The sequence below is a fragment of the Malus domestica genome, chromosome 12, assembly GCF_042453785.1.
Source record: "Malus domestica chromosome 12, GDT2T_hap1".
Taxonomy (NCBI): domain Eukaryota; kingdom Viridiplantae; phylum Streptophyta; class Magnoliopsida; order Rosales; family Rosaceae; genus Malus; species Malus domestica.
The window spans coordinates 27,396,217-27,419,154 of record NC_091672.1 but is presented as its reverse complement, the minus strand read 5'-3'; the positions used below and the strand labels follow the sequence as shown (position 1 = coordinate 27,419,154).

At 37.7% G+C, this 22,938-nt stretch overlaps 4 protein-coding genes across 4 annotated transcripts; all 4 read left to right on the top strand.

The window, feature by feature from the left end:
- The first annotated feature begins 1,444 nt into the window (after positions 1–1,444).
- On the top strand, positions 1,445–4,317 carry LOC103451284 (putative high mobility group B protein 11). The gene is made up of 6 exons (XM_008390705.4): positions 1,445–1,658; positions 1,997–2,072; positions 2,457–2,622; positions 2,751–2,894; positions 3,081–3,304; positions 3,795–4,317. Exons 1-6 carry the CDS (start codon positions 1,510–1,512, stop codon positions 4,023–4,025), a joined length of 990 nt encoding a protein of 329 aa, XP_008388927.3. The 5' UTR covers positions 1,445–1,509; the 3' UTR covers positions 4,026–4,317.
- An 878-nt stretch (positions 4,318–5,195) lies between these two features.
- Positions 5,196–7,872, top strand: LOC103450846 (putative high mobility group B protein 11). The gene is made up of 6 exons (XM_008390246.4): positions 5,196–5,474; positions 5,757–5,832; positions 6,208–6,373; positions 6,507–6,647; positions 6,861–7,084; positions 7,391–7,872. The coding sequence occupies exons 1-6, from the start codon at positions 5,329–5,331 to the stop codon at positions 7,568–7,570; spliced, it is 933 nt and encodes a 310-aa protein (XP_008388468.2). The 5' UTR covers positions 5,196–5,328; the 3' UTR covers positions 7,571–7,872.
- A 311-nt stretch (positions 7,873–8,183) lies between these two features.
- On the top strand, positions 8,184–10,366 carry LOC103450848 (pentatricopeptide repeat-containing protein At5g66520-like). Its single transcript, XM_008390247.4, has one exon. The coding sequence runs from the start codon at positions 8,245–8,247 to the stop codon at positions 10,249–10,251; it is 2,007 nt and encodes a 668-aa protein (XP_008388469.2). The 5' UTR covers positions 8,184–8,244; the 3' UTR covers positions 10,252–10,366.
- A 766-nt stretch (positions 10,367–11,132) lies between these two features.
- LOC103450849 (protein SUPPRESSOR OF QUENCHING 1, chloroplastic) lies at positions 11,133–19,486 on the top strand. Its single transcript, XM_008390248.4, has 28 exons — positions 11,133–11,679; positions 12,077–12,177; positions 12,272–12,328; positions 12,419–12,513; positions 12,638–12,737; positions 12,901–12,959; positions 13,190–13,311; positions 13,633–13,762; positions 14,098–14,179; positions 14,327–14,405; positions 14,561–14,621; positions 14,768–14,843; positions 14,927–15,037; positions 15,246–15,341; positions 15,754–15,876; positions 16,031–16,228; positions 16,521–16,625; positions 16,743–16,807; positions 16,951–17,044; positions 17,128–17,285; positions 17,396–17,445; positions 17,546–17,667; positions 17,750–17,857; positions 18,019–18,111; positions 18,299–18,335; positions 18,480–18,727; positions 18,874–19,023; positions 19,131–19,486. Exons 1-28 carry the CDS (start codon positions 11,322–11,324, stop codon positions 19,293–19,295), a joined length of 3,243 nt encoding a protein of 1,080 aa, XP_008388470.2. The 5' UTR covers positions 11,133–11,321; the 3' UTR covers positions 19,296–19,486.
- Positions 19,487–22,938: the final 3,452 nt, after the last annotated feature.

Genomic DNA, 22,938 nt, shown 5'->3' with positions numbered 1-22,938 from the left:
ACTGTTCATTAAAATATTAATATCTTGGGGAATCTTGGAGGGCCAGAGGGCTCAAACGAGCCCTCTAGCCAGCCCTCGGTTGGAGATGGCCTAAGCTAGCTGCTTGTTATTTTGTTAAATCTTCTTAGTTTGGATAATCAAAACACAAAGTACGAGCATATGAATTATTTAAGGGAGTTTTAACGAAAAACTCGTGATACTGTTTATTTTAACGAAAAATTATATTTTTACACTAAAAAGTCAAACATGATACTATTCTTTTTACCTTTTATTTAGTCCTTATCTTTAAAATTCAAAATTTTCAAACATTTTTCATTACTTTATTTATTATTTAAGCGTACGGGACTTTTTGGTAACTGGATGAGTATCTTTTGGTTGCGTCCACATTCACTTTTTTATTCATTTCACTCGTGATTAGTGCCTCTTGGGTTTTGTAAAAAGGAACTTGTTGGTAACTGCATGAATTTTTGTTTCGTTTAGATGGAGGACGATGGAAAGCTGCTTTGGTAGATGTATAATGTATTACACGGTCTGCAGTCACTCTCTACCCCCGATGATAAATCTTTGAAGTGTGCCCGTTTTTATTTTCGACACATTAAATATTATAATACAAATAGTTACATATTGAAAAAAATTTAACTATTTAGTTTATCAGCTCGTATTATTGGCATATTACTTAATTTTCAAGTAGTTAATATTACGACACTTAATTTACTAGTTCATATTTCTAACACACTAAAAAGTTTCTTGTGCCTAACAATTGAGGCCATTAATTTACATGTATGAACCATATAAAAATATTGTTACATATTTAATCGTACACGATGTAACTAGTGTTCTTGTTACAGATAATATTTATTCACTCGAAAAGTTGTGGCTCATAATTGAGGTACACATAATTAATTGGAAGAGAAATGTTAAGGAAATTTTCTTAAAGATAGATTTTTCTGCTACTTCACAGTATATTGTTAATTCTCATAATAATATTATAAAATATAATATAAAAAATATAAATAGCTGGAAAATTCGAATCCCACTTTTAAAAGAATATTGTTAGCATAAGTGAAACAAAGGTTAGTTTGAGGGAGGAGGATTGTCTGCCCTCCTAGTTTCAGTGCCCTTCCATGCCCTCCTGATTGTGTGGTCACGGTTAAGCCACGTTAATATTTTATATTACTATTTATTTTTGTCTTATTATATCTATAAAAAAATAATATAAAATAATAATGTGGCTTAACCGTGACCACACAAAACAGGAGGGCATGGAAGAGCATTGAAACTAGGAGGGCAGACAATCCTCCTCCTAGTTTGAGATAGAAAAGGCCTTGGTAACCACAGTAGTAGTGGGAGGATACGTGTAAACACACAAGTTAATCCATTTAGCAGCAACATGCGCATAATCTGCATGTCTATATGTCGACATCTGGCTTCTCTTTTCGGGATTACAAATGTAGAAGCGGAGTGGAGTGAAGCCATTCAAGCAAAACTCTCTCTCCTCTGTCTCTGAACATGGAAACTACTGAGAGCGAGAAACAAAACATGAATTCCAATGTGACAGTTTCTGAGTCTGATGGGAAGAGCTTGCTGGAGAACTCGGAGATTGAGAGCTTCTATCAGAGACTTATTAAGCTGCATAACTCATCTGGGATCAACCTTGTGTGAGTTTTGCTAATTTTTGAATTTTGGGGCTTAATTTTTGATACAAAGGCTAGTCAGAGACTTATAGGTTTTCTTTTTTTTTTCTCTGTTTTTCTTATATTATTTGCTCAAGTGGGTTCAAGCAAGGATTTTTATGATGGGTTTTGTTCGCACACACACAAGCACATATATGTATATGTATGTATGTATACATGCATGCATGCAATGTTTGGTATTTGAGAAACTTATGTGATTGGAATGGTAAATACTGGTACAGATATTTTAACCTGTTCCCAGTTGGCGATCTCTGATTGGTGTGTTTGTATGTGAAAATCGGTGTCTTTCTTGCATTGTGCAGTTTTGATCTCAGACAATCCATGCTGGACTTGCATTTGTGTTACAAAGAAGTTACTGCAAGAGGAGGGTTTATTCAGGTAGTTTGTTTCCAATCATTGATGATTCTTTCTTGTTTATGTAGTGAAAACGAAGTCGATTAGACGATAACCATGTTAATCATTTTGTTAGTTGTATCGATGTTCCAAAAGGGACTAATAATTCATTTGGTTACTTTGGTTGTGTTGATTTTGAGTCATGGAATGATAAATTTTCTGAAGTTCTGAACTTGCACAATCGGGATTATCTAGTTTGAAATTAGAATGTCTTGGTGGTTTAGGAGAGATTGTTGAAGTGCTTAACAGCGCGTTCACAGTTACAAATCATTTATTAGATGAAGTATTTTCCAACTTTTCACCTTAAAATTTGAAGGGATGAAGTTGCAGGACAAGATATTAATTAGACATATAACGGTTACTTTCCAGGTTACCGCTGATGAGAGATGGGGCGAAGTTGCACTCGCCTTAAAATTGGATGGGGACAATCTGCAGGATCCTCAACCTCTCTTAAACCTTTATGTACACATTCTCTACCAGTATGAAAAACTTTACTACTACAGGGAACCTCATGTGAAAGCTGCTTTTACTCTAGGTAGAGTACTCCGAAAGCTAGCCAATCGTTCTCGAGCCTATTTTTATATCAGACAAGATCAAGAGAAATGCATGTTTTCTATATGTTTTTATTGCCTTTATTTTTCTGATTAGGATAATATGTCACAGGTCATGCTTTTTATAATACTGGGGATGTCTCAGCAATTGAAAGGAAGTGTAGGGACAATTCATCCCAGATGTTACTGAATCTTGAAAATGCTCTTGTGGAGAAGAAGGTGGCGAAGGAGATGAATTGGCAACCAACATTGATAGGTATGTCGCCGTTGCTTACTTGGTTGATTGAATTCCGCAAACTGAAACCTTACATGTTTCAGTTGTACATTTAGTGGTTATCAAAACTTCTGAAGGAACAGAGGAGGTTGTGGGACCGATTGTTTTCTTTGTGATACAAAAATTGTGAATCAGAAAACTAAAAATTACATGTTGGAATTTGATTAGGTTCTACATCTGCAGAACAGAAGCAGTTCCCCCAGCTGCACTCACAGAAGAAAGAGATGAAAAGACGTCGTGGTTTTCCACGAGGGACACAAAGTGCTTATACTATCTTCCTCAGGAAAGAATGCGAGCGGTTGAAAAATTCTGCTTCAGAGCAACTTAAGGGTCAAAGGATCTTAGACTTGGCCGTCAAGGCATGGAGGTGCCTCTCTGAGAGTGAGAAACAGGTAGAATTACTCAACTTGTACATAGTCTCCGTTAATGTTTAGCCATTTTGTTGCATTCGTTTTTACATGCTTTGTGGTATGGTATTTTAAATCAATCAGCCCCATTCCCTTAAAGCTTTCAAACTGTGAAATCAGTATCTTATACGCTCTCGTTATGTTCGGATCCAATATAATTGGAAAGTTTATTTGCTTAAACCGAGTCTGGAAGCAAAGTTAACAAGAACTTATGCATTTGATTCCCAAATTTTTATATTAAACTAATCCTCTCATACGACGGATAGTGTTGAACTTATAAAAATAATTTTTTCCTAATAGCCTTGTGCACTGGGTACGACCTTTTTTTTACCGTGCTTCAAGGACGATCAGTAATTTATCAAGTGGACAATGTTAAGCGGCATGACTTAGAAAATACAGGCTGATTATTCCTCTCTTTCTGCAACTAACATCCTTCCTCTGAATGTCGGTATGTATTTATTTGCTTTCCTTGCAGCCATATATTGAGGCAAGTAAGAGGGTTAATGAAAAAAGAGCGGCTCAAGAAATGACGGCTGATGAGGAAAACCATGGCATGCAAAATGCAGAAAGAGGGAAGAAGCCTTCACATTCACACAACGGGAACTGCCGCGCGGCATTGCAATCTGATACAGAAAAATCCTGTGTTCAAAATCAAGCAGTGAATTTTCAAGAAAGTCTCCTAGAAGGGATCGACTGGAGTAAGTAATGTGGTTCACCCAAGGGCTCAAGAATTCAGGTGGGGTTGTTTTTGAAATCGGAAACTCTTTATATTCCGGGGAAGGTGGATCTTGAACATTTCATAGATATGTTACAATCTTGTCGGTCTTTTCGTGTATATTTTGTAAATGCGTTCCCTCTGGATGGAAATGTGTGGTAGTCTAGCCTTTATATTTTTGGTGGTGAGCCGGCTGCAAACGCCAAACGGGGTTCGAAAATGTATCCTCAGACCCTTAGTGTAAAGAAAGGTATTTTGCTATATCATCTTTTGTTTCACGCTACTTTTCTTGCATTGTATTTCTAAACAATCTTTCACTGAAGAGAAGATGCTTCTTAGAGGCATGGAGAATGATCGACAGTTGATGAACGTTTCAAAGGACAAAGTTGGTTTCGGCACAGAGAAAATGCACCGCGTAATGAACCGATGAATGCACGAGAAAGAGAGCTTACCCTCGAATTTTGAAACTTTGGTGACCGGTTAAAACACATTCATTAGTAGAGCTAAGGATTTACACGTGTTCTTACCGGTAAGAACACGTTCATTATTTAAGCTGAAAATTTACACGCGTTATTATCGGTAATAATCTTTGTAAATTTTCAGCTCAATCAGTGATCTTCATATATAATTGTCTACTATGTTGTAGTAATTTCCAAAAAAATTATTTAAGGCTTGGGAGCCTTTTTTTTTTTTACATGCTTTTTGCCAACACTTTGCCTACTATTTCGGAATAATTTAGAAGCAAGGCTAGTGTTGGGGCAAACAACGATGTTTTGGCATGCCACAATGCTAGGGTTAGAGCGTCAAAGTGTTAGAAAAATGCATGGCATGACACATTAACTCTCGCATTATGGCACGTCAAAACATCGTTGTTGGCCCTAACATGACAAGCGTTGCAAACTAAAACTAAATGAAACTCAGTTTTCGGATAAAAAACGCTCCAGTCTCTGCGATAATTTCGGCTATCACAATCGGGCTTAAGTGCTAACGAGAAATTCTCTTATGTCATGAATTTATTACATGTTTATTGTTTATCAAATGAATAGTGCCCTTTTTAAACAAGTTTGTAAGCATTTAATTTACGATGATAATACTCAAAACAAATCTCGGTTACCAGTAAACCCACAAGTTAATTAATCCATTTTACATCCACACGCGCATAATCTACATGTGTGTATGTAGACATCTGGCTTTAGTTTTGGGGATGACAAATGTTGAAGGGGAGCAGAGTGAAGTCAATGAAGTGAAAGAGCTCTCTCTCTCTCTCTCTCTCTCTCTCTCTCTGTGAGCAAACATGAAGACTGAGAGCGAGACACAGAACATGGATTCCAATGTGACAATTTCTGAGGCTGATGGGAAGAGCTTGCTGGAGAACTCTGGAAGTGAAAGCTTCTATCAGAGACTCAACAAGTTGCATAACTCATCTGGGCTGAACCTCCTGTGAGTTTTCTCTGATGTTGAGGCTTTTTGGCTTCTGGGGTTTCATTGTTTCTCTGTTTTTCTCCCTCTTTGATTTCGAAATGTGTCAGAAAACAATGATTCTTGTGATGGGTTTTGTTCATATCATATAGGCTTTGTTTGGTTTGGATAAACTCGTGGGAAAGGTCAAAAAAAAAAAGAAAAAAAAAAACAGCAAAGTGAAACCTTGTAATTCAAAAATCAGAAGTTGCATGTAGGATATATAGGCAGCTTATATGTATATATCTTTCTTGCTATGTGCAGTTTTGATCTCAGACAATCAACATTGGACTTGCATCTGTTTTACAAAGAAGTTACTGCAAGAGGAGGGTTTATTCAGGTTTGTAATCACATTTTCTGCCTCTAAGTTTATTCTTTAGTGAAAGAGTCCATGAACATGTAAATAATTTTGTTACTTGTATCGTTCGAGTTCGGGACTAATAATTTGGTTACTTTGATTGTGTTGATTTTGAGTCATGGTATATTGTTTATCTGAAGTTGTGAACTTACACAGTTGGGATTGATCCGGTTTGAAATTAGAATCTCTTGGTGGTTTAGAAGAGAACATGAACTGTTGAAGTGCTTAGCATTGTGTTATTATGCAGTTACGGAATCATTTATTAGATGAAGGGGTTTTCAACATTTCACCCTAAATTTGGAAGGAATGAAGTTACAGGACTAGAAATCAATTAGATTTATAATGGCTGCTTTCCAGGTTACCACTGATGAGAGATGGGGCGAAGTTGCACTCGCCTTAAAATTGGACGGGGATAATCTGCAGGATCCTCAACCTCTGTTGAAGCTTTACGCGCTCTTTCTTTACCAGTATGAGCAACTTTACTACTACAGGGAACCCCATGCGAAAGCTGCTTCTACTCTAGGTAGAGAAGCTACTCTGAAAGCTAGCCGAACCTTCTAGACCGCAAATTTATATTAAACAACTCTAGAGAAATGCAAGTTTAGAATATGTTTTTAGTATGCCTTTATTTTTCTTATTAGGATAAACAATTTCAGGTCATGGTATTTATAGTATTGGGGATAGCTCAGCAATGGAAGGGCAGTGCAGTGATAATTCATGTCAGATGTTACCGAATCTTGAAAATGCTCTTGCAGAGAAGAAGATGCCCAAAAAGGACTTTCAACCAACACTGATAGGTATGTCGCCGTTGCTTACTTGGTAGATTAAATTCAGCAAACTAAAACATTAGATGTTGGAATTGTACATCTAGTAGTTGTCAAACTTATGAAGGAACCGAGTAGGTCATGGTGTTAATTGCTTTTGTTTATGATATAACAAGAATGTAAATATAGGCTATTTCGTGATTCATTCAACTTATTCAGAGCCCCTTGTTTTGCAAATTCGATTAGGTTCAACATCTTCAGAACAGAAACTATTCCCCCAGCTAAGTTCAAAGAGAAAAGAGATGAAAAAGCGTTGTGGCGCTCCTCGAGGGGCACAAAGTGGTTATCATATCTACCTCAGGAAAGAATGCGAAAGGCTGAAAAGTACTGATGCAGGGAAACTGAAGGGTCAAAATTTCCGAGCCATGGCAGACAATGCATGGAGATCCTTCTCTGAGACTGAGAAACTGGTAGAATAACTCAACTTGTACACGGTCCATGTTTAATTTAGTTAATTATTGAAGCTTTCAAACTATGAAGTCAGTATCTATAACGATAGGTTCATGAATCTCAAATTTTTGCATTAAACTACTTCCACACATGACATAGAGCGTTGAAATACCATTTCCAATTAGCGGACAATCAAGAATTTACCAAGCATCGGGAATTTTAAGTGGCATGAATTTTAGAATACAAGTTGATTGTTGATAATTCTTTCTTAAATCGATGTCTTCCCTCCGAATGTTTATACGCTTGTTTATTTGTTTTCCGTGCAGCCATACATTGAGGCAAGTAAGAAGGTTAACGGAAAACGACTGGCTCAAGAAGTGACTGCTGATGAGGAAAACCAGGGCATGCAAAATGCAGAGAGGGAGAAAAAGCCTTCGCTCAATAGGGACTGCCACTTAACTAACCAGAAGATAATGTGGTTCACTAAGCAAACGAAGGAAGTCTAGAGTTTCCGTCGGGGGTTGCCTTTGAAGTCGAAGACGCTTTATATTCCGGTGAAGGGCGGATGCTGTATGTCATCATCAATTATAACCTAGTAGGTCTTGTCTTGTTTATTTTGTAAATATGATCCCCTGATGGAAATGTGGCAGTTTTTATATTTTTGGTGGTGAGGCAGCTGCAAACGGGGTCCGAAAATGTATCCTCAGGCCCTTCCTTTGGTGTAAAGAAACTTCAGAACAATCTCTGAACTACGATCTCTAACTTGAATAGACTACGTTTAATTTAGGACATCGAAATTTTAGTACAATTCATTGTCACACTATTTATATAGACAGAGAGACGACCGGTTTCCTACTAGCCCTAGTAATTTAGTTAACCACCATCACCATAACAGAACAGGGAAGAACTACCTCTCTTCTGCGAAGGTAAACACATTTCTCTTTTTGTTTTTACCACGTTTCAAATTTTTTTATTTCTTGCATACAAACAAACCCTAGCAAATTCCTAAGAGATTTGGAAAGTTTTGTCACCTTTGTCACTTGTAATAATACGACATGTCGTATCTTCAAAAAAGAAAAGATACAAAACGACACGACATTATCCGCAGCAAGACTCTGCATTCTGCAATCCGCACCTACTAGCCAAGACACTGGATAGCACAGCCTATGAGAGCAAAAAGATGAGCACATCCAGCACCACAAATCTTCCTCACAACATCAAACCAAATGAATCCACAGAAGATATCAAATCTCCCACCCCCAAGCTCTCCCAGAAAACAATCTTACACATCGTAAACACGAAATGCGCAACTTCGCTGCAACGTCTCAAGCAAGCTCATGGTGTTGCCCTGAGGTCAGGCCACTTCCAAGACCATTACGTGGCGGGGGCTGTCGTGAAATGCTACGCAAGCAACAACTTCGGGCTTGCGTTGAAGGTCTTCGATTGCGTGTGGAGGCCGAATGTGTTTGTGTGGAATATTGTGATCAAAGGGTGCCTAGAGCACAATGAGGCATTCAGTTGTGTGTCATATTATTGTAAGATGGTGGATATGAATGCCAGGCCTAATAAGTTCACGTATTCCATGTTGTTCAAAGCCTGCACGTTGGCTCAAGCGGTGGAGGAAGGCCTGCAAATCCACGCGCATGTTGTTAAAAATCAGTTTGGTGAAGATGGGCACATAAGGAGCGCTGGGATTCAAATGTACGCGTCTTTTGGGCTCGTGGAGGAGGCAAGGATAATGCTCGATGAGGGTGGGGAAGCGAACGATGTTGTTTGTTGGAACGCGATGATAGATGGTTACATGAAATGTGGAGATGTGGAGGCAGCTAAAGAACTGTTTTATAAGCATATGCCGAGTAAAAACATCGGTTCTTGGAATGCAATGGTGAGTGGTCTTGCTAGGTGTGGCAGGATTGAAGAGGCGAGGGAGTTGTTTGACGGCATGAGCGAAAGGGACGAGATATCTTGGAGTGCTATGATTGATGGCTACATACAAGGAGGGTTTCACAAGGAGGCATTGGAAATATTCAATGATATGCAAAAGGAGAACTTAATTAGTCCGAAAAAATTCGTGTTGTCAAGTGTGCTATCTGCTTGTGCTAATGTGGGAGCACTTGATCAAGGAAAATGGATTCATGCTCACATCAAGAAGAACAATATTCAACTGGATGCGGTTCTTGGGACTGCTTTGCTTGACATGTATGCAAAATGCGGGCGGATTGACATGGCGTGGGAGGTGTTTGAAAATGTCAAACAGAAAGAGATTTCGACATGGAATGCCATGATTGGAGCGCTTGCTATGCACGGGCGAGCAGAGGATGCAATTGAGCTTTTCGCCAAGATGCAGATGCGTAAGTTGGAACCAAATGGAATTACATTTTTGAATGCCTTAAATGCTTGTGCTCATTCGGGTTTTGTCGAGAAAGGTCTTGAAATCTTCAGTTCTATGAAGAGATTTTATGGCATTGAGCCTGAGGTGGAGCACTACGGGTGTGTGGTTGATATGTTTGGAAGGGCAGGGAAATTGGAAGAGGCAGAGCAGCTCATAAACTTGATGCCAATCGAACCCAATGCAGCAGTTTGGGGGGCGTTATTAGGCGCTTGCAGGATACATGGAAATGTCGAAATGGGAGAGAGAGTAGGAAAGATTTTGCTCGAATTGGAGCCTCAAAACAGCGGTCGCTACACGTTGTTATCGAACATTTACGCGAAGGCAGGCAGGTTTGATGATGCTGCAAAAGTAAGAGCTTTGATGAAGGAGAGAGGGGTTAAGACGAGTCGAGGGATTAGCATGGTCGACATTGGTGGCATTGTTCATGAATTCAAAGTGGGAGACGGATCACACCCGAGTACTAAGGAGGTCTATTCGACGCTGGAAAGGATCATAGAGAAGCTGCAGACGGAGGGTTATTCGCCGAGTAGCTCACAAGTCTTGTTTGACATTGCAGAGGAGGAGAAGGAAACTGCACTGCAGTACCACAGTGAAAAGCTTGCCATTGCTTTCGGAGTCCTCAACACAAAACCCGGAACAGCCATTCGCGTCACGAAGAACTTGAGGATCTGTGAGGATTGCCATTCTGCAGTAAAGATCTTCTCAAAAGTATACGAAAGGGATGTGATCGTTAGGGACCGGATGCGGTATCATCATTTTAGAAATGGAAGGTGTTCATGTAAGGATTTTTGGTAACTGAGGTCTTACGGCTCATGATCAAAGCAAATATATGTATACACAAGAGATTAAAGATCGGTTGAAGCCTAAAGCCTTTTCCTACGCTGATTTCAATGAACATTTCAACTCAAAATTTGGATTTCCTTGCCATCCTTTGTTGGTTCGCTACCCAAACGTAGAGATTGGGGTGATCTACTGACCCAAGTAACATAGGGCGTTTGCAAATAGATTTCAAGTACCTTTACCCAACTGGCTCTGATTTTACTGCTACGGAGTACTTTAATGCCCTACTTAATCATAAGCTCACGCTACTAGGTTTAACTTGTCATCCTTTACTTTGCTCAAAGATCAAACAACGGATTCCCGTCAAAAACCACTTCATTATTTCGAAATTCAATTTTTATTTTTTTATTTTATTAAAGTAGCTTGTTAAAAATGTAAAAGTTTGATAATAACATGACCCCTCTTCCCAAGTTGCTCTGTCCAAAGGATAATTGAACTTGAAGATGGAATGAGACTCCTAGATTCTTATCGATGCTATTAATTGTGAATCCGCCAAACGTTATTCACAACATCTAAAGATTAACTTGCACATTTCAGTACCTTTTCTTTTGCCATATTTTTCTTGAAGCTAATTTTGTTACAGATACATTAACCTATAAGAATATTTATTGGAAAGTGAACTTTGTTGTTGATGTCATAACTAATGTAAGCTTATCTTCGCACGCTACAACTGCTCTTTTATTTGATTGTAACCATATTAAGTGTTCGCAAAGTTTCTCGTTTTAATTGATTTTTTTATTTTTTTTAGAAAAAGAAAATCGAAGATGTGAATGAGGGGATACTTGAAGAAGTGGATAATAAATTGAATGTGATCCAATTTCTCCACCACTAAAAACAATTTCGATCTCGTCGGACATCCCTTTAAATCACCATGGAAAATGACCAGAAACCCATACTTATTCCCACGTACAGTTATGCAAAACCAAGGGCATTCGCGTCATAATGCTACAATACATAACAAAATCCCCTTCCCCGCCACACGCAAACAGAACAGTTGGCTGTGAGCTCTCAACTCAAAAACCTCCATGGCCATGAAACTACTATCGCCACCCACTTCTCTCTCACAGCCCACCAAGCTCTGCTCTTTATACGGCAGCTCGAAAGGATTCAAACCCATTTCAGTCTCGACCCGACTCTTCCAGTGGAGGCCGAAACGGTTCGACTTCTCGAAGAAAATGGTTGTGAAAGCTGGTGTGAAAGTGGAGGAGAAAAATGTGCAAGAATCATCGGGAAGTGAGTGGGGGAAAGTGTCTGCTGTGCTGTTTGACATGGATGGAGTTCTCTGCGACAGCGAAGAGCCGTCTCGATTGGCCGCAGTCGACGTTTTCGCCGAGATGGGGGTGCAGGTCACGGTGGAGGACTTTGTGCCATTCATGGGAACTGGTAAAAATTCAATATTTCTTTCTTACTGCTATGGATTCTTGACATGAAGTATTTCTTACAGTGTTTGTTTTGTACATTTGACTTTGGGATGGTAAAATTGCAAAGAAAACCAAAGAATTGTGGTTGTGAATTTTGTAGTTGCAAGTTGAATAATCTGTAATCGAAAGTACAGTAGATTCTCCCCTCAAATTTGGAATTTTAAAATTATTTAAGTTATCTCGTACTCAGTTTGAATACATAAACCAAATTTCGTCCAGCGCTTCTAAGGAGATGTTAAGATCCCTGTTGTTATTTAACTATTGTGTGAGTTAATTGGAACAAAATCGATGTGCATTTTTGTTGTGAAAAAGATATTCTTTTTCCTAAAGTTGGTTTCCGTTTTGCATCAATGTACTAGGAGAAGCGAACTTCTTAGGAGGTGTTGCTTCCGTTAAGGGGGTAAAGGGATTCGATCCTGAGGCAGCGAAGAAGAGGTTCTTTGAGATATATTTGGATAAGGTTAATGATTCTTGTTAGAGTCTATCTTCTTATAACACTAATTTTGAATCATTTAAGTTGCAATAACCGCGACGAAATGTTCTATTTCTTGTAGTATGCAAAACCAAATTCTGGAATAGGATTTCCAGGTGCCCTTGAACTTATTACTCAGGTATTGAGGACACTACGCATAACTGAAAAGATATTACAGTTCTGCTACTTCATTTAGTGATTCTTGATGGTATTCTCTGCTATAAAACAGTGTAAAGAAAAAGGCCTTAAAGTTGCTGTTGCATCTAGTGCTGATCGAATCAAGGTTAATGCAAACCTAGCTGCTGCAAATCTACCGTTGTCAATGTAAACCCATCTGGTCATATGCTGTGCTTCTCAAGTTTATAGTTGTGGGATAGCATATACAATTTTCATTTTTGTAGATCACTGATTTTTGTCACTCCATTTATTTTGTTGTCCTTTTTTTCAGGTTTGATGCTATTGTGTCAGCAGATGCTTTTGAGAAACTGAAACCTGCTCCTGATATCTTCTTGGCTGCATCCAAAATCTTGGATGTCCCGACTAGTGAGGTTCAGAAGATTCTGCCATTTTCTTTAAAAGAAGATTTCTTTTGAGCAAAATAGGAGAAATTTGAAGATGTCATTTTCATGTTCTTATGGTGTTTCAGTTTGGTTGTTTCGATTTCCATTTCCATGTTCTTATGGTGTTATATGCCTGCCTATGTCTTGGCAGTGTATTGTTATTGAAGATGCATTAGCTGGAGTGCAGGCCGCCAAAGCTGCCAAAATGAAGTAAAATTGCAAAAGTTTCATATTTTATCCAATATATATATATATATATATATATATATATATATATATATATATATTGTGGGGAATGAATCACGTGAATCAGCACATGAAGTCGGATCTGTTCTTTTTATTCCTGTGCCAATTACACTAATCATTTGTTTTAATTTTTGAATACTTAGAACTACAGATTATAGTTTTGCAAACTGCTAATCTTGTTCTGCCACTTGTAGATGCATAGCAGTCAAAACTACTTTATCAGAGGCGGAGCTGAAGGCTGCTGGTCCATCCCTAATCCGAAAAGAAATAGGAAATATTTCCCTTGATGATATTCTCGGTGGTGGCTCTGGCTATAGTATGTAGTTTTGAGAATATGATTCAAATGCCTTTTGTACCATCAAGAATGTAGAATATTAAAGCTACACTAGTGCCAATTTTTAAGGAATATTATAAGACCTATTTTCTTGTGAGCAGCATCCTCTGTATTGAAACTCCTTCTCAATTATTTTCAATGCACCCTTTTGATCTAAATAATCTATAGTCTGGTTTCTTGTTCCATTAAGACAGTATCTCATAAGCTTATAACGCCATTCTCCTAGCATTTTTGTGTGCAGACTAATCTTTCACTTTTTATATCTTCTGGAACATAAGGTCTTATGTTGATACGCCACTGCAGATGGGACGATTCAGGGACCTCAAGTTTCTTATATGTCATCTCAAAACACAACAGAAAAGGTCACAGAAATAAATTCTGAGTTAATACAGAAAACTGGTGCTTCCAATGGTGGGGTTTTCTCAGATGGAAGGTAAGAAGGACTCTCTAATTACAACATTTGAAGTACTGTTTTGATTAAATAACCTATTTCTTTTTTTGCAGCATCTATTTTTTTATTGTGTATATTTCAACCTATTAATCAAAGTTATCAAACTTTACATTTTACCCAACAATCAATCTTCTAGAAACAGCCTAAGGCATGTTTGTGCCAATTTTATTTTACACATCTGTGTGTCATGTGTTATTGGGCTGTGTAACCTGTTAACATGAGAATAATTTTCACACAGTTGCATTTTTCGATTAAACAGACAGCATATTGCACCCCCTTAGCTTGAGGCGACAGAATAATTTATGAACAGGTTGCAGGGTTCTTCGGCGAGATATAGTGAGATATGGAAGCTTGGGGATTTCTTTGTCTTGTCTTGCCTTCGCCATCTCAAACTGGAAGGTATAACTCAAAAGAGGAGAATTCTTGACGAGAGTAATTTTCAAGTGACCATTAACATTAATAGATGACATCTTAGATTCTTAATCTTTTCCTCTTCTTTATTTTCTAGCTTCCATAATTTATACATCCTATTGAGATCCTCCACAGGCAATGCAATATACGTCACCTCAAGCTATTTGGAATGTGATATTTGGGATTAACCAGCCATCTCTTAAACAGAAGGAAGGTATTGATGTCACACCTCTGGTGTTGGTATATTCCTTTATCTGCTAAATTTTCTTTTGATTTTGTTTTCCCATCTATTCCCAAATACTTATGAATTCTTAGATACAGCTGAAATGAAAGTCACAAATTTCTTTTCATCTGTGAATTATTTTGTAGGTGAATCAAGATCTGAAAGAATCCAACAATTTGTGAACTACATATCTGACCTGGAAACCAGGTAAATAAGGATTTCACTGCCCAACCTTTTTTTTATGTAATTTGTATTTGTTGCTGTCTTCATATTCATATTCCTATATCATTGTTGTTACTTTACATAAATACACGTATAGCCTGCTTGAATGAATGGTCTTTTTACTTTGCAAGAGGAACTGCTCCTATCGTGCCAGAATTTCCGGCAAAACTTGATTGGTTGAATACAGCTCCCATTACGCTTAGCAGGGTAATTTGTATACAGCTTGAACTTCTAAATGGTTAAACCAAGATTTACTGCATAGGTTTAGTTTTGACAACTACTTTTGGCAGGATCTGAAAGGAAAAGTTGTTCTGCTAGATTTTTGGACCTATTGTTGTATAAACTGTATGCATGTACTGCCGGATCTAGAGTTTCTGGAGAAAAAATACAAAGATATGCCGGTAATATTTTTTTCCCTTCTCTTTCAAATTTCCCAATTCTCGGTCGCCTCAAATTTATTATGTTACAGGCTTCTGCCTTCATCATATTGCTTGTTGTGATAAATTAAGTCTTATATTTCAAAATGTTCAATTATGTTTACCTGGCTTGGTGGAATTATATACTATTGCCTCACGGGTTGATGATATGTTTGTTCTCATTCTTGTGCAGTTCACTGTTGTGGGAGTCCATTCTGCAAAGTTTGATAATGAGAAGGATTTAGAAGCCATTCGCAATGCAGTGTTGCGCTATGGCATCACTCACCCAGTAAGCTTCATGCTTTGTGAATTGTACTTATGTAGAAATAAATTTCTCATTTTATTTGGGTGTTCTAGTACTCTGACTGAGTCCTTTGGTAGTGCTTGGCCATGTATTCAGCTTATAAAGTGCCAAAGTAATTTCAACTGCTATCTACAGCCGGAAGCTATTATTATCTTGGTTTAATGTGTAGTGGAGAACATGAATATTGAATAATGTGTTGCCATGCATAACATGTCAGCGCCTTTGGACAGGGTTATGCTGTCGATCAGAATTTATGAGTTTGATTGAATTTCCTGCTTCTCAACCATAGTAGTGGCAAATAACATTCTGCACTTCTGATATAATTTGTTTATTTAATCTTTAATTGCATAGTGAAGTCTATCCACCGCTATATCTTTTATACCTTTTACTGTTTCAGGTTGTCAATGATGGAGATATGTATCTATGGCGAGAACTAGGTATCAATTCTTGGCCAACATTTGCTATTGTTGGACCCAATGGTAGGCTCCTTGCACAACTGTCAGGTGAAGGTCGCCGCAAGGTACTGATAACAAACTTTGATTTTTTTTTCTTTCATTTCAGGACTGTTATTTCATATTTGTTGTATTTCCAAGCTGTTCGCACTTAATTTGATGGATTTCTCATTAGTAATTGGTCAATGAATAAAACGTATTCTTTTTATTTTTTTTTGGAAGGATCTTGACTGTTTGGTAGAGGCAGCTCTTTTGTTTTATGGCAGAAAGAAGATGTTGGACAATGCACCGATTCCTTTAAATTTGGAGAAAGATAATGATCCTCGTTTAGTTACATCCCCGCTAAAGTTTCCAGGAAAGCTTGCAATTGATGTTCTAAATGATAGGCTCTTCATTTCAGACAGTAATCATAACCGCATAGTAAGCTTTCTCTCTCTCTCTCTCTCTCTGTGTGTGTAAAGAAAAGTACGATAATATATTGATAAATTCACATAATATAGCTTCTGAGCTCCTTGACATAGGTTCTCTTCAGTGGAGATCCTAATTGAAGAGTATACCTCATGTCTGTGGTTCAGTGGGGGTACCCAAACCGTTTCGCTTTCCTATTGACAATAATTTTAAGACCTCTCCCACTAATTTGTGCTAGCAGAAATTCAATGTGTAATTGTGTATTGGATTCTTTTCTAACCATCTTGTTGTGCATGGATTTCAGGTGGTAACCGACCTAGATGGAAAATTTATTGTCCAAATAGGAAGTAGTGGAGAGGAAGGTTTGCGTGATGGTTCATTCGATGATGCCACCTTCAATCGGCCTCAGGTCAGAAAATAAACTGTCTTTAGGAGCATGTCATGCTTGCATTCTGAGTTGTTTCATCTCAAGTTTCATGTTGAATATTGGCTGTTGCACATAACCTTTGGTCATGTGCTTTACTAGGGCCTAGCCTACAACCCAAGGAAAAACCTCCTCTATGTTGCAGATACTGAAAACCATGCTTTGAGGTACATGGTGGCCCCTTGTTCATTTTACTATTTCTAGTTTTGTTTCACCAGCTTGATCCCCCCTTCTACCATACGACATTAAATTATAATTATTTTGACATTCTATGAGTGATCATGTCATAATCTAGCTTCTGTTATTGTAGGGAGATTGATTTTGTTAATGAGACAGTCCGTACTCTTGCTGGAAATGGAACCAAAGGCTCTGACTACCAAGGGGGAGGGAAAGGAAGTACTCAGGCAAGATTACCAGCTAAACTGGACCATGAATCTTGGTTTAACATCGATACTCTGTTAATAAATTTGTAGCTACATTCTTTCAGCTCCTCAACTCACCATGGGACGTGTGCTTTCATCCAGTCAATGAGAAAGTTTATATTGCCATGGCTGGCTCACATCAAATCTGGGAACACAGTACAGATGATGGAGCTACTAGATCATTTAGTGGTGATGGTTACGAAAGAAACTTGAATGGATCAAGGTAATAGATAAAGTGAAGAAGCTCAATGACATAATGAACCTTTATCCGATAGTAGTACTTACAGACTTGACACACTCATTCTTATTTGTATTTTTTTGTGATTCGCATAGCTCTTCAAGCACATCGTTCGCACAGCCTTCTGGAATTTCATTATCTCTTGGTAATGTGTTGCAATATTATGCCACAGTTCATTTCTTTTGACATCATATAAGGAAATTATACGGCCTTTCGCAGATTCTAAACTCTTTTTTGGGTTGTAGATCTCAGGGAGCTATATATTGCTGATAGTGAGAGTAGCTCCATTAGGGCACTTGATTTAAAAACAGGAGGGTCGAAATTGCTAGCTGGTGGTGATCCATATTTTGCGGAAAATTTGTTTAAGGTGATCTTAGCTAATGGTTTTTCCCTTCTTCATCCACTGCATCCACATTCGTATAATATTCTTATGACGTAATTCTGTACAGTTTGGTGACCACGATGGAATAGGGTCTGAAGTACTTCTTCAACACCCCCTAGGAGTCTTATGTGCAAAGAATGGTGAAGTTTATATAGCAGATAGTTACAATCACAAGGTAGTTAGATCATGACCGACAGTAACCATTCTGAGATGTAACATGTGCTTTTGAGTCGAAAGCATCAATTTGATTTTTACGTAAAGTTCATCTTGAGAGATTTTGTGATAGCTTGTAGCAGTTTTGGTTCAAATATTAACTTATCTCTTTCCAAACTCCAGATAAAGAAACTAGATCCAGCTGCTAAAAGAGTGAGTACCGTAGCAGGGACAGGAAAAGCTGGCTTCAAGGACGGAACATCTCTAGAAGCTCAGGTTCGAAATTATGTTGGTTTTCATTTAACGAATTCTTTTGGATGGTAACGGTGCAGATGTTAGTAAAAAATGCGCTGTATAGAAATTTAGCACGTATATTCTTCCAGGAAGTTAAATTATCCTAGAAAATAGGGAGTAGGTTCACCTTATTGATTCATTTTGCTGATAAGCGGTTATCTTCTGGCAGCTTTCAGAGCCATCAGGAATCGTTGAATCAAAAAACGGTGATGCCTCTTTATAAATGCACATGCCACTTAAAATTCAGCATCATTCGAAATTACATTGGAATCTTGTAAATATGAGATTCCATTATATTCTTTCTTATCAGTAACAAGCTGCGGTTTAAGTTTTTCTCTTAATTTTTACAGGAAGAATTTTCGTAGCTGATACAAACAACAGTCTAATCAGATATCTAGACTTAAACAGGGAAGAAGCTGAACTTCTTACTTTGGAGCTGAAAGGGGTTCAGCCTCCCGTAGCAAAATCCAAGTCTTTGAAACGCCTCAGAAGGCGATCATCAGCTGACACGCAGACCATTACAGTTGATGGCGGCCCATCGAGCGAGGGCAACCTGTCTATTAAAATATCAGTACCTGAAGGGTATCATTTTTCAAAGGTCTCCATCCTTCTCTTCATATCAAAGAACACATACTTATAGCTTCCAATTTAGCAGTTCTGTTTTGCATTGGTTTATCATCTATTTATCAAATTCTCCGGCGTTGCATGGCTTTCCGTTTTTGTCACGCATAATTTTAACTGCAGGAAGCTCGCAGTAAGTTTAGCGTTGAAACTGATCCTGAAACTGCGGTTTCCATTGAGCCCGTTGATGGATATCTTAGTCCCGAAGGATCAGCAACTCTTCATTTCAAGAGAGCATCTCCCTCAGCTTCAATGGGGAGAATAAATTGCAAGGTATCACTTATTTTTCGCGTACAAACTAATCATGTCTGCCAAAAAGATCGAATTCTACGAGCTGTTTCAACAATCGTGAACTAAATCAAACTTTGCTTGTCTTGCAGGTTTACTATTGCAAGGAAGATGAGGTATGCTTATACCAATCGTTATTATTCGAAGTTCCATTTCGCGAGGAAATTCCAGGATCCAACCCAGAAGAAATAACACTGGCACACGTTGTAAAGCCGAAAACTTCAACAAGCAGCTTACAACTACCGGATGCGCGCTGACATCAATATTTTGTACAGATCTTGTATAATTTCTTCCTACAACCATTTGTTCACGTGAAAATACGACACCAAATTACACACGGCAGCTGTAGTTACCAAAACGTTGTACTTATTTGTTCAAGTTGGAGAGATTATCATTGATCATAGCCAAATTACGGTAATAAAAATTAGGGAGATCCCTAATTGTGTTTCTTCTTGTACAGCATTATCAATATTGTTGTTAAGGGTTTTGCTTCTAACTAAACAACCGACCATCCACAGTGGCGGATTCAGGGAATATTGTTGGAGAGATCAATAAGAATAGCGTGGGCACTGTGCAAATTTTTTTGGATGGAATAGCATGCAAATTGGCATTTTTTGAGCCTTGGTAGGCCTTAGGTCATTTGCCAAGTCATATTCCACGCACGCCTATCGACATATGCCAACAGCTTCCGAGCTAGCACGTCGATTGATGTCAATAGCTTTTAAGCAAGCATATCGACAAATGCCAATATATCTCTAGTGAGTCTATCAAAAGATGCCCATAGCAATGCATACAAAGTCATGCAACTAGCAACTATCCTGTCCAGTGCTCATAAAGGCAATCCATCAAGCAATTGGAGGGAAACTTTTAAGGACGTCCCAAATTTTCAAAAGGCAACACCCAACTCCAACTCTTCTGTTGAGAATTGGTTTGGAGGGAGGGTCAGTAGACCCACCTTGCCCCAAGATGGATCTGCCCGTGACCATCAATGAGTGTGTGACCCCTGTGGGTAGACAGGCAGTCGTTGATGCATTTGAACTCAAGCAAATCAACGGTTGAGGCGATTTGTCTTAGCCTTTGCTTGGTTGTAAATTGTTGTCATTAGTTTAACACAAAACACCATGATTATGGTTCTTGGGACAAGCAAAGGATGGCTTGCTCACCAAGACATAGGCACCCGTGCGCACCTGTCTACATTTGATCAAATGATGAAAGTTTGATCACTTAATTAGGACTAGGCACCTGCTTAGTGGGTACCTAGAAAAATAAGTACTATTATTAGTTGGAATCAATCTTTGACAAAAGCTCTTCAGACATGATCAAATCATGATGATAGTGTTATCGGTTAATTAGGACCATGTTTGTTTAATTAAATTATATCAAATAAGCCCTACTGATATTATACATAGAAAATGACAGCTTAAAACGTGTTTCTGTCACCAAATTCCATGTTTATCTTCTTCCCAACATTATTGTCCTTTGAATATTTAGTGCATTGCACTAATTGGCTCTGTGCACCCACTTGTACTAACCTCATCCTAATCTAGTGGTTCAAACATGAACTTAATGTTTAATTATGCACCTCAGATTAGGCTTTATTTTTCTTCACAAAATAAGACTCTCATAACTTCTTGTCACAATCACAAGTAGAGATGGCAAAACAACTCATTAGGTTATCAACGAGTATTCGTTAAGACCCGTTTAATTTGATATCACCATAGATGTGAGATGATAATGGTAATGATGATGTAAAGTGAAATCAAACTAAATGAGTCTTAATAGGTACCCAAGAACAATCCTTAACTCCATAACTTCCTTACCAAGATGCCTTAACTTGAGAACTTTCTTACCAAGATCCCAAATCCCAAATGGGTGATCAGAGGTAGAAACGAAGCTACTCAGATTCGATAGACAATGCCTAAGGATATAAGACTAAAGATGTGATGGTTTTTTTAACAGTTAATTCTTAAAGTGTCTTTCACTAACATTAAAAGTTGTCAAAAAGAACTCTACTAATTAATCTATAAGAGTTGTAGTTTTCAAGTTTCATGATTTCCCCAAGACAAAAAGTTGGAGTCTTCAAGTTTCATGATTTCCCCAAGACAAATAGTTTTAGGAAACCAAATGGAGGCTTGACCTGCAAGTTTCATTCAGGTTGGAAATGCTACTACATTGTATCAGAGTCAGTGACCTAACAATTTAGAAAAACATCCCCCCGTGACAGACGAAACCAAACAGATATATAGTTTGCTTGTCAAATTAAAACATCATATTTAATTACCGATTAATGAGATAAAATATAATTAAAAAAACTAAATGATAAACATTTTTAATAATAAATTGAAGAAAACCCATGTTAGGGAGCAAGGCTGCACCAAAACCAATCAAGGGTTTATTGTCTTATGCAGTCACAACTCACAGATCTTTTGCTTCATCTTTGAGATTCAGTTATTTAGTCCCAATCAAATTATTTTATTTAGTGGGGAACACCAAATGAAACCGCATCGGCTAATTTTTCAATTAGTTTAGAGAAGGGGATAAGTAAGAATATTATGGAGGATGCAAAGGAATTAAATTGTATAGTGAATTAGCAAATCGCAAGGAACTTATGGTTCAAGTCGTTAAAAACAGTTATTTTTACAATTGAGGTCCTATATTCGATGCTCGGATAGATTGTTTTTAGCTAAACTTGAGAAGGCTATATATAGTCATGGTCTCAGAATCTTTCTACCTTACTTGCATTACAATTTAACGAGCTTTGACAATTTTTTTGCATGATCCGTTAACCCGACACAAATGACGCAAAAATAACAAATTTTAAGTTAACTTATTAACGAGTCAGATTGTTATTGGATCATCCGTTAAAAGTCCGTTAACAAGTCATGTTGTTATCAGTCACTCGTTTAGAACCCCATAAGTTACTGTTTGCCAGGTCTAAACATTGGGCATGACATGTTAACCCGACATGAAACGACACGACCTGTTAACAAATCGGGTTATAATTGGATCATCTATTAAGAACTTGTTAAAATAACGCATATGACACAAAAACAATACGAACACAATAAACACGATTCATTTGTCAAACCTACACGGAAGGACAGACTGAACCGGTGTCATCACATTATGTATAACATGCATTATTTTATTCTAAAATTTTCCGGTTCAGGTGTTGTGCACTGAATCAAATACTATATAGTAATTGTAATTAAACCATACTTTCTGGTAATGAAGTCTGTCTCATACAAGGAGACAAGCTCTCTGGCGTGTAATTAGTAGGAGGGATCTGATTTTTTCAATTGTTTATCTTCCAATTTGTGAAATCAGGCCCCTTAATGTGTTTACACATATTTTAGGGTATACGATAATCTAATCAATTAAATGTGGAGGAATTATTGTTATTAATTAGTAGATGAGGTCTTTGAAAAATAAATTAGTAGAGGAAAACCTAAAGAGCATGTTGGAAGATAAAATTGTAAGGTAGGCAGGGAGTGTGGATCGAACAAGGCCACATTACATTGGGAGGTCGGTCCAAATCATCTGATAGAAAAATACATAATAATGGCTCAGATGATGGAAAGAGTCGTTAAAACGAGAGATTTTTTTTCAATGTGTTAAGAATGTGGCACAATATATCACGTGTTATAATATAAGCAGTTAATTTTTTTTTTTTTGTATTTAACCACTTGTACTATGATATTTAGTACACAACTGTTTTTCTGGCGCACTAAAAAATGACTCCAACAAAACAACCACATCTCTCTCTCATATTTCTATTTTGTGCGTGTTATAATATAAGCAGTTTATTTATTTATTTATTTTTTTAACCACTTGTACTATGATATTTAGTACACAACTGTTTTTCTAGCACTAAAAAATGACTCCAACAAAACAACCACA

Coding starts and splice junctions, on each gene's coding strand:
- LOC103451284 (XM_008390705.4), top strand. CDS start 1,510: ATGGAAACTACTGAGAGCGAGAAACAAAACATGAATTCCAATGTGACA. Junction 2,895..3,080: donor TTGGCAACCAACATTGATAG/GTATGTCGCCGT, acceptor GAATTTGATTAG/GTTCTACATCTGCAGAACAG. Junction 3,305..3,794: donor TCTCTGAGAGTGAGAAACAG/GTAGAATTACTC, acceptor CTTTCCTTGCAG/CCATATATTGAGGCAAGTAA.
- LOC103450848 (XM_008390247.4), top strand. CDS start 8,245: ATGAGCACATCCAGCACCACAAATCTTCCTCACAACATCAAACCAAAT.
- LOC103450846 (XM_008390246.4), top strand. CDS start 5,329: ATGAAGACTGAGAGCGAGACACAGAACATGGATTCCAATGTGACAATT. Junction 5,833..6,207: donor CAAGAGGAGGGTTTATTCAG/GTTTGTAATCAC, acceptor GCTGCTTTCCAG/GTTACCACTGATGAGAGATG. Junction 6,648..6,860: donor CTTTCAACCAACACTGATAG/GTATGTCGCCGT, acceptor AAATTCGATTAG/GTTCAACATCTTCAGAACAG.
- LOC103450849 (XM_008390248.4), top strand. CDS start 11,322: ATGGCCATGAAACTACTATCGCCACCCACTTCTCTCTCACAGCCCACC. Junction 16,229..16,520: donor ACAGTAATCATAACCGCATA/GTAAGCTTTCTC, acceptor CATGGATTTCAG/GTGGTAACCGACCTAGATGG. Junction 17,858..18,018: donor CAGATAGTTACAATCACAAG/GTAGTTAGATCA, acceptor TCCAAACTCCAG/ATAAAGAAACTAGATCCAGC.